Below are 11195 nucleotides of genomic sequence, written 5' to 3'. Positions count from 1 at the left end.
TACATATGCATTTTTTTTTTTCAGAAAGTAAAAAGAGAGACAATTTTCTGGCAAGCAGTATTTCTTTTTAATAGCTTTTAATAAACACACAAACACAAGCTTTCATAAAAGAGGCGAGTCAGAGGCACAGAGTTGGGTTCTCATGAATGAACAGTCTTCATCAGAGCTCACACTCCTTCAGACACGACTTACAGTACAGCTGTTTCAGAAGGAGCACCACGACATTCAATTAAATTCAAATATTACACTGTCTACAACTGTTTAGCCAGATCAAATGAATACAACACGATTCGGTTGTTATTTCAGGTTTTAGACGTATGTTGTCAAGTAACGACTGCAGTTGAAAGTATTATAATGTAGGGAAATGAGCACATGCAACATTTTCTAGTGCTGGTCCCATGTCAGAACAGACCACATATTGATTATATATATATATATATCAGAAGGGGATTTAGTTAGACATTCATCAGGCCATTACAACCATGAAAACAGGCAACATGATCAGTTCATCGTAACAAAACATAATTTATTGTTTTTGGAGTTGCAGGAGAAGCAATCTAATACATGGTCCTCAGAATAGGGCCTTTAATTGTAAGTAATACGTGTCTCTTTTAATACAATCACATGCTATTACAGTACATTAGGAATTACTGTGAGTTATGTGAGTAGAAACGGAGCATCTCAAAAATGTCAGACATCGCAGCATGTTATATTTCAAGTATTGAAAAATCTTTCCATGCATGCAGGTGTTATGATGTGTCCGCCATCATGTTATCAGTGGTCAGTTCATAACACATTTTTACACAACAAAACTGCCACTTGGATGCTTTTAAATATGTTTTTCTGGATATATTGTGTATATAGAGGATTTTAAGCTGTCATTTTGACACTTGGAAAAAAACTATACCTTTAGTTCATGTTTATTTTATATTTATATGCTTGTCTGATTTGAATATGAAGGGTGTTCGCCTCAACTGTTTAATTATGTAATGCCCCGATTATATTAACAGCTAACGAGTGACTAAATCCATCAAACATTATACATCTGAATTGTATTTGGATGATATAAGCGACATTTATTAAACTGAATTACTGCCTTTCTCAAATCCTGCTGCTAATACTGCTCTTAAATGTAACTGTAAATGTAATCCAACTAAAATCAATAATTCCTAGTCTCTGTTTTGACTACAATTCCTCCATCGCAATCTCCCAAATCTAAACTAATAACCACATGTTATTCAGAACACATTTTTGTTTTATTATAAAATGAACCTTTTTTTCGGTGAGTACTGTATATACAGCATTGTGTTATAGGCACAAGTACAAAATATTCAATGGCGTTCTGATTTTGGCTTTCAGTCATGTTATGTCCTTCTAAATAAAGTCTAAATGGCTATTAGTTAAAGGAATGGTAAATACATAGCACCATTTTTTGTTGGAAAACAAAGAAAAACTATTAAAAAAAGCTTTCAAAACTGCCGATCTAATGATGGTGTGTTGCTTCATCTCTAAATTCTCAATGCAGCTTCATTGAAAACGCTTCCTTTCGTTGTCCCTATAATTTAATACATGCACTTTGGTTAAAATACATCAAAACCCTTTTTATAAGTATTTTTGGCCTTATAAGGAAAGACAAATTGACACAAACACACATTATGGCTAATGATGCACATTTCTGCGACAAACACACACTCTAGGCACTTAATTAGCTAAAAGAAAAGCTCTCAGAGGTTCTTTGTCAACAGAGCAAACATAAAATACTATGTACATGTATGTAAAAAGTGTTATAAATAGGTTTTAAACTAAAGATACTATATACACATCTTCAAATGATGACAGTATTGAATATGTCTTTTTGGGGTGGCAGCGGGGTTGATTTTGACTGACCCCCTGGGTGAAGATACTGCGTGATTTCACTTCTCTGTGGGTGCAGTGTGATACTTTGGCTTCAAAGCTGTATTTTCAGGTGGCGACCACTAGAGAGTGGTGCCACCTCACTCTCGTTTTCTCAAGATGACGTAGATTAAGCCGCTTATGAACGCCAGAGGAAAGGCTACCCAGGCCAGGATGTAGGAAAAGCCGTAGGACTCTGACTCATGGACCCATTCGGAGTTCATTACAGTATAAATGATAGCTCCACTCATAACGAAAAGACCTGGGGGAAGAGGAAGACAAGAAAAATGAACTGTCTAGAAATGAAAAATTAATTAATGTTACCTTACATACTGAATCATTGAAACGAGTCGTTTTTAAAACGAATCACAAGCCGTTTCATGTTGACGTTAACATGAAACATTAGCATATTGCCCGCCCGCTTGTTGCTAGCGCAGACCCAGGAAAACTTGGTCTGAATGAAAATGCTAATTCATTCTTTGCCACTAGGTGCTGCTTTTGGAGCGGTAAAAATAGCTGTTTCCCCGGTAACGGCTGTACACAAAGCAGCACTGCGCTCACAAACGCTGCTTTATCAGGCATGATGAAATGGAAATCGACCAATCGGACCAATCACCGCAGATTAGCGTCACGCAAAGGAGGGGTTTGGAAAAATTAATCGTTGAGCGAATCGTTTGGGAGTCACTGAGCAAGCAAGGTAAAAATAAGTGCATATTATAAGACAATGAAAGTGTTTTTTGACCTTGCATGCATGTCAACCTGTTGTTGGGGACTCCCAAAACCAAAATATGAATCTTTCATAACCCATAATAGGGGCACTTTAAAAGTTTGGAGTCAGTGAGTTTTTGATTATTTTGTTTTTGAAATTTCTTATGCTCACCGAGGCTTCATATATTTGATTAAAAAAAAAAAAGTAGCTACAACTGTAATATTGTGAAATCTTATTACAATTTAAAATGATTGTTTTCTATTTTTAATTTTTTTTAAATGTAATTTATTCCTGATAGCAAAGCTGAATTTTCAGCAGCCATTACTTCAGTCTTCAGTGTCACATGATTCTTCAGAAATCATTCTAATATGCTGATTTGGTTAGATGATAGATGATTAATCTAATATCCAATAATGTGTGTTGTAATTGAGAATTACCTGTTACTAATATTTACTAAGTAGCATTTACCTAAGAAATGCTGTTCTTGGCCTAGTCTTGACTATAAGGTATGCATGAGAGGGAGGAAATATGACATGGCACTTTCAGCACTTTCTTTTATGTCAGGCAGACCACAGACCACCCCCAGAGTGCCATTCTTGATATTTCATCTTGTGGCAGCGGCTGTGTATCCGGTGCCAACTCAGTGGGCACCTGTAACTGTCTGGCTTTGTGCTGTTTCCACCCTCGGCTCTCCTCTGACATTTAGCTTTCAATTAATGTCCATCCTCTCTGATGCGAGTCGCAGATATGAACTCTAAAAGCCCTCAGTACGTACTGAAAGATCAAGCATTCGTGGCGCCCACAGAACTATTCATTATCCAGGCACAGTAATGATCTCTAATAATACTCTGTCTTCATTACATCCCAAAGACCCGAGAATTTAATTAAACATTTCTAATGAGAGCTATCATTTTACATTAGCTCCAGTTACAATACAGTAAATGACTGTAAAACTCCATATCTGATCTCTTACACGTATTGTTTTTCATAAATGAAGAGAAACGCTTACTCGTTTTGGCTATGTATAACTCTGCGTGCCGCATGATTTCATCTTAAGAAATCGTAACCAAATTATCTGCAGGAAGTGAGCGCATTAAAGGGTTCTCCTGTGCCGTCTGTGGTTTAATGAGAGTTGACAGGACTCATTAGACTAACAAGACTAAGGCCAAAGGTCTTTCATGTCACCGAATGAAAGCAAATACACCTCCATAGGAACAGAGGAGATCAGTAGATGTCCCATAGATAATCTTTTATTAATAAATGGTAATTAATCTCAGATCACCTGAGCCAGCTAGCTTAAATGCATATGCAGTTTATCGCTCTCCTTCATTTCAACAGCGAACACTTTGGGTCCATTAACACTGCATGAGCATGTCAGCGTGTTATGTCAATCTTATTAGCATCTGCAAACAATCAAACTGATCCATTGATGCTCACATGACGTCACGATACTCACTAGCAAAGATCTGGAAGGCTCCAGTGAGGAAGAAGCGTCCGCCCTTCTGGAGAGTAAAGAGTTGGCAGAAGAACAGGAAGAGAGACAGGAAGCTGAAGATGATAGACAGGATCATGAGAGCTTGGACTGCCTGGATCCAAACTGAAAAACAGAAAGCATTTCAAAACATTAGTGCATTTCCTTCCTCCTGAAACCACTTAGGGCAGTTTGAGCTTTGCAGAAATAAAAACCTTTGCTCTTGGGACGGAGACTGTCATTTTTAAATGATCACGAATGTACATTAAGCAGGTCATTATTTCTTTTCTCATCTGCTATTCTCGATCGATCACAACAGACGTACCGGTTGTACTTTTACACTGGCGTGCAATTGGAGATGTGCACTTAGATATATCTATGTATTATTAAAAACAAAACACCAAATATTGCTTCATAATGAACTCTTGTTGTTGCATTTAAAGTTTTGATGGCTGTTTCATGGACATAAATAGCACTGGAGAATCCAGGAACTCTTAATGCATTGTGCAATCACATAATGCGATTTCTGTTCCTAAAAGCTCTTAGCAGGTTACCAGCACCTAATATTGATCCTCTCTTGACATACCAGGACCATAACACGGCAACTTACAAGGAGCTGCATTAACTCTATATTACCTGCATTTGATGGCTTTAAAAGCCCCCCGTGTGTCATTTTTATCCTGGCATTAGTGCCATTCCAGCCTCTTCCATGCATGTGTGGACAGGAAAGTAAATGTTTGCATTAGGACTTTCCTGTATAATAGGACACATTTCAATTGCTTTGCACATACATTGCTGATCACAATATTTGTAATCATCTTGGGTCTCTTGCTCTCACCAGGCTGCACTTTTTTAAATTAAAAATATAGTAAAAACAAGAACATTTTGAAATATTTTTTTAGAACATTTCTATTTTAATAAACAATAGAAAAACCGAAAGCTCAAAAGTACAGCACTTATTTGAAATAAAAAGTATTTTTTGTGTATATTTAATTGGTTCTTGCTGAATAAAAGTAATTTCTTTCCAAAAAAAAAGAGAAAAAAACACTTTTGAGTGTGAACAGATTCGCAAGACAAAAGCTTTGGACAATATGTTCTTCCATCAATTGAATGTCAATAGCGTGCTGTGAGACTGGTTTGAGGGAGTTTGGGATTGATGAGGAATGTCATGGCAGATGTTTTAGTTTAATGTTTAGCGTGTATTCTGGCTTTGGAATGTCCGCATTATGTACACATTGTTCAGTGTTTCTGTTTTACCATTGTTATCCTCAATAGAGTTTTAAAGGGATACTTCACCTAAAATGCAAAATTTGTCATCAGTTACTCACTCATTTTTGTTTAAAACCTGTATGACTTCTGTCCTCTACTGAACATTAACATATTATGAACAATGTTTTAACTGTTTTTGCCCATACTAGGAAAGTCAATGGGGTCCAAAACTTTGACTTTCGTTATACATTCTCAAAAATAAAGGAGTTCCATGAAGAACCTTTAAAATCCATGGAACCTTTCTATTGCACAAAAGGTTCTTTAGATTAATAAAATGCTCTTTACTTTTAGAAACACCAAGTTATTTTAAGAACTGTTTGCTAAAAGGTTCTTTTGGGAACCCAAAATGGTTCTCCAATGTGAAAACCCCCTTTTGGAACCTTTATTTTTAAGAGAGTATGAACACGAAAGCAGACATTTGTCCACATAAGTTTCTTGTTTGTTTCCACATAAGAAAGTCATAAAGAAATGACGACAATGAATACAGGCCCATTCACACCAAGAACGATAACTATAAAGATAACTATAACAATAACTATATTAGTGGCCACACAAATAAACCTCTGTTATGCTGTCTGACCCTTTAAATGCTCAAGTTCTTTAAAGCAGGATACATTCTGATTGACTATCAATGCTTTCATCGTTCATCCGCTGGAAAAAATAGTACTTGTGAAATGTGAAAGGGATAGTTCACCAAATTCTGTCATTATTCAACGTTAAGGAAGCGTTTTGCTGTTCTTCTAAATCATTCAGTAAAATGTGTCTAGGGAGAAGCGTGAGCATGAACATGTCATAGCTCTCTTTCTATCTCAGTCTCTACCTTTCATGCCCAAGCAGTAATAAGTGGAATGCATGGGTTGTCCAGCATGTCTATTTCTTATCCAAGGGTCATTCTGTAGAATCAGGTTTCCACCTCTCTCTCTCTTTCCTCTCATGTTCAGCTGTGTCTGCCGCTCCCCTTATAGCCACTAAAACTGTCAAACCCCAAAATCAGATCGGCCTACTACAGATTAAAACAAAATCAGAGCCACTACTCCAGCTTTCAGCACAAACCAGATCCTCTATTAAAGCCAGTTTACAATATCACATTGCTTGCTTCCAAGAAACATTGAATAGAATAGAAACATTTGATCAGGTCCTAGAATAAATCTGGACTCTCAAGATCATAAACAAATCAACTACTTTGCACTTTTGTGGGGAAGAATTGGCAATACGAATGATCCAAAGTTTAGGCAATGATCTCATTAACAGCAAAACCGTAAAGCTCAGGCACACATGTATAACCCTAAAAGGACAAGAAAAGCCCAGAAACGGTTTGTGCTTGTAACAATCTCAGAATGGAAACAACTATGGAAATGGCATTTGTTTTTCTCCGAACATCTCATCAGAGACCATGTGAGGGGACTATTCTAGTATGCATCCATAAATAGGTTCTTCTGCTATCTGTGTTTTGTACCCACACAATACAAACGATACAATACATCTCTCTCAACAATGAAGTAAAAATAGAAGCACATCCCCTCGTACAGTCTATTTACTCACAGTTACTAAGTTTATCTTCTCTCACAGAGTTGTGACATTTGGAGTGTCCTGATATAAGGTGCGGCTGTAGTCATTTTAAGCTTGACAACACCCTATGTATTTCTGTCTGCAGTCATGCATCTAAGGCAGGGATTTGTATTTCAGGACAGAAGGTTTCGTTTTGGAAAGCGGGGGCCTTGTGTTTGCATTTAGAGGGGGTACGTATGGTCCTGGGTGTGAAGAATGTGGCTTAACAGATGATAAATATGCACCGCGAAACATAACACAGGGGTGCGAGTAGACTGCCATAACCCAAGTTTGGTCCATGAAATGGCTCTCTATAACAGGATGATGAATAGGATTTCATGCATGCTTTAGCTGCCAGTGTTGAGTAGCTTCGCAATGCCAGCTGTTCCGCATCACTCCCGGTGTAAAATACACCATTCAGGTGATCTTAGGATGGCTTCGCACTTGGTTTGATTGCTTGTTTCCAACACAGGTTTGATTTAAACCTCTTGATTTGTCTTGAATAGTATAAATTATACTATTAATGCTGAAGCACAGAATGTTTGCCTTTTATCCAATGTAATGAGACGGAGAACATTTTCCCTCTTGATTCATCGCCAACATCTTTTACAGAACGCCAACTACATTTGTGACCCTGGACCACAAAACCAGTCATAAGGGTAAATCTTTTGAATTTTGAAAGATTTATACATCATATAAATAAGCTTTCCATTGATGTATGGTTTGTTAGGATAGGATAATATTTGGCTGAGATGCAACTATTTGAAAATCTGGAATCTGGGGGTGCAAAAAAATAGAAATATTGAGAAAATCTCCTTTAAAGTTGGCCAAATGAAGTTCTTAGCAATGCATATTACTAATCAAAAATTAAGTTTTAATATATTTATGGTTGGAAATTTACAAAATATCTTCATGGAACATGATCTTTACTTAATATCCTAATGATTTTTGGCATAAAAGAAAAATTTGTAATTTTGACCCTTATAATGTATTATTGGCTATGGCTACAAATATACCCCAGCGACTTATGACTGGTTTTGTGCTCCAGGGTCACATTTGGTCTGCATTATTAAAGATGTAAAGAATGCAAGCTGCTGTCAGATGGCCATTTATTGAGAAATGCATTAGACTGTGAGTGCATTAGATATCAAAGCTGTTTTTTTTTTTAAATAAGACATTTAATGTAAATGTATAAATATACGTTGTTTGTTAGTTCATATTTTTCTAATGCAGAAATATACAGCATTTAACATTACATTTTTTTTAACATTAACAATTTCTACAACACACTGTAAAAACATATTGTTCATGCTGACTAATCTGTTACCTAATGTTGGCATGTACACCCTTATTGTTAACTGGTACATAAAACATGTATGAATTATGAAGTTTGGGGTTAGTGAGATTTTTTTAAGTTTTTGAACATAAAATCTCTTATGCTGCTCACCAAGGCTGCATTTATTTGATCAAAAATACAGTACAAACAGAAATATTGTGAAATATTATTATAATTTAAAATATCTGTTTTATTTTAATATATTTCAAAATTTCAGCCATTACTCCAGTCTTCAGCATCACATGATCCTTCAGAAATCATTCAATATGCTGATTCGGTGCTAAAAATATTTCTCGATTTTGAATTTTTATTATTATCAATGATGAAACGGTAGTATTGTTTGATATTTTGGTGGAAACTAATGCATTTCAGAATGTATTTTGTTGTTGTTGAACAAAGCTTGAAAAAAACATTTATTTGAAACAGAAATCTTCTGTAACAAATTTACTGTAAATTGATAGCAACAGTAAATACTTTTAATTTGTTCTTACAGTAGTGTACATGAAGATTAATTATTTTAACTGCTGTTGTTTGTGTGCAAGTTAAACGTCATCTATAACATTCTAATTAAAGACCAATCTGGTCATTTCATGCACCAATGAAAAGACTTTCTTCACAGCCTAAATGCCCATCAAAAATCAACTTAAGTAGTAACCAAAAAGCAGCCTTTTTCCAGCAGCGTAGCAGCGACACGTGAGCGAGCGCAGGAGAGCGGGACAGAAAAACCCTGTGTGCCAACCCCCGCACCATGCCCTAAACAAACACGCCACAATATAGGTGCTACGCCAACTGACTGAGAGCTATGAAATAACACAGCAAAGCATTCTGGTCCTGCCTCATTACCAAAGTGCACAGAGAGGCGTTTCCCGCTCTGATCTATGACATCATCACACTCTCCAAGAACAGCCAATAGTGTAACAGTGATCTGACTGAGAATGTACATTACTTAAAAATACACTTTTTTATATTTTATGCATTAAAGAACACCATTTTTCATTATTTCTTTAATATTCTGGTTATAGTATACAGGTTACATGGCCACGATAACTAAAAAATTACAACATAAGTTTGTATTTTAACAAAAACTTCAATAATAAATGTTTCTCTCTCAAACTGCCTTCATTCTTGTGTTAACAAACCTGTCGCTGGCATTTTGATTCGTGGGTGTGACTCAAATTATGCTGCGTTCGGCCTACGGCGATCTGATGCTACGCCATTACAGACAGATCAGTCTAAATCTAATCTGCTTTGAATGCTCTACCTCTGCCCCACCCCATATGTTCTCGAACCTCTTTGCAACCCAGCACTCTCCACTCCCAAACAAGGGGCCCGAGCTCAGTGCCGGCAACCAGACTATTTATACAGAGCTGATGTTGAAGAGGGGTCTGTTGTGGGTTGAAACTGCACGCTTGAATTCTCACCCCTAGATGGCAGTACAGAGATGTGAGGCAGAGTGGGCACACCCACCACAAAGTGTGGTAAACAGGCAAAGGGGCTTTGACAGTTATGCCAGGATCGAGCCCTCGGTGAATAACGTGCTATGTGTAACATACCGAGGGTGGCTCTTTAACCCTTTACAGAGAGGCAAACATTTCCCTATCTTGAAAATAATATTATTGCACCAATTTTTTTTGTTTGTTTTGTTTGTTTCATCACACATTCCTTCTTAAACAAATCTAAAAATGTAGCAGGACCTTACCTCCAGTGTCAGCAGGGTCACATCTGGACACTTCATTCAATGTGGTACAGTTCGTCCAGAGGTCTGAACTGCTGTTGGGGTTAACAGCCCATGCCTGTTAGATTTAAGAATACTCATTAGCATGGCTTAAACACATCCAAAATATTCTGCTTCAGCTGGTTTTAGTGCCTGATTGGGGTTTGAGTTTATAAACGACTCCAAATTGATTGAATTGTCAATTTAATATCAGAGACTGTAGATAGACAGACAGTCAGATAGACAGACAGATAGATAGATAGATAGATAGATAGAGAGAGAGAGAGAGAATCTCTAATAATCTTTATTAATAAATCAATCTTCAGAATACTTACACTGACTATAGTAGACACGAAGAGCAGAACCAGTGCTGCCACATGCAAGACGACGATTCCCAGTAAGAGGAGCAGCATGATGTTTCCTTAAGGTTCTGTATAAACACCGAAACATATTTTTTAATATATAATATAGGCTACATCAATGACCAATTATTAGTTATAATATAGCCCTTTAATATTATTTTTGCTATAGGATTTAGGTTATTAATAATGATTAAAAAAATAATTATTTAAATATTAATAAATAATATTTTTGTGTCACTGGAGTTGAATATAATATTCAAGCGTTTTGTAAAAAAAAAACAACAACAACAACAAAAAATTAAAAGCTGATTGCCACATGGTACGTGTCTTTTAATATAAATTAGTCTTTGATTTCTTAAAACTTTCTTGATCTTCCAATAATTGCAGTTCAGAACTGAGTTAGTTGACATCATGTACACCATTTTCCACCATCAGTTTTGGCGCAAAAGAGTGTTACAACGAAGTTGACAAGTGCAAAACCAGCGTAACACATATTCTATAATAATTAGGCAACGACATGAGTGTCTCTCTATAAAGTTAGCCTAGATATCATTGTATAGATGAATCAAAGCATGAAAGTGGCTTCGCTTATCCTGAAGGCAAGATTTACTCTCCTCTCTGATCCGCTCCGGACTTTTTAATACTCATAAACAGGCAACGCACGTTTGTACTGCAATATAAATCCAACTTACTGCGAGCAAAGAGAAAGTAAGTCCACAAAAATGGATGAAAACGCCGAAATGCAGCCGCGCCACTCCTGTCAAAAGTACTGCGTATTTACAAAGTCCAGATCCCTGCGACTAGATTAATATGCTGTATGGAGCAGCAGCTTTAAAGAGTCGCATTATGGAAGTACTACGCCCTTTTTCTGCGCGGCTACGTCAGGCGCGCCC

The 11195-nt window shown here is 36.7% G+C and overlaps 1 protein-coding gene across 1 annotated transcript; it reads right to left on the bottom strand.

Annotated features, from left to right (window-relative positions):
* Positions 1-501: 501 nt before the first annotated feature.
* pmp22b (peripheral myelin protein 22b) lies at positions 502-11122 on the bottom strand. The gene is made up of 5 exons (XM_016572230.1): positions 10995-11122; positions 10276-10370; positions 9926-10019; positions 4059-4199; positions 502-2155 (listed from the first exon to the last, which is right to left on the bottom strand). The coding sequence occupies exons 2-5, from the start codon at positions 10351-10353 to the stop codon at positions 1995-1997; spliced, it is 474 nt and encodes a 157-aa protein (XP_016427716.1). The 5' UTR covers positions 10354-10370; positions 10995-11122; the 3' UTR covers positions 502-1994.
* Between the last annotated feature and the right edge of the window lie 73 nt (positions 11123-11195).

The sequence above is a fragment of the Sinocyclocheilus rhinocerous genome, unplaced genomic scaffold (genome assembly GCF_001515625.1).
Source record: "Sinocyclocheilus rhinocerous isolate Xijiao unplaced genomic scaffold, SAMN03320098_v1.1 scaffold140, whole genome shotgun sequence".
Classification (NCBI taxonomy): Eukaryota; Metazoa; Chordata; class Actinopteri; order Cypriniformes; family Cyprinidae; genus Sinocyclocheilus; species Sinocyclocheilus rhinocerous.
Note: the sequence above shows the minus strand (reverse complement) of the source record. Positions and strands in the feature narration are given on the sequence as shown.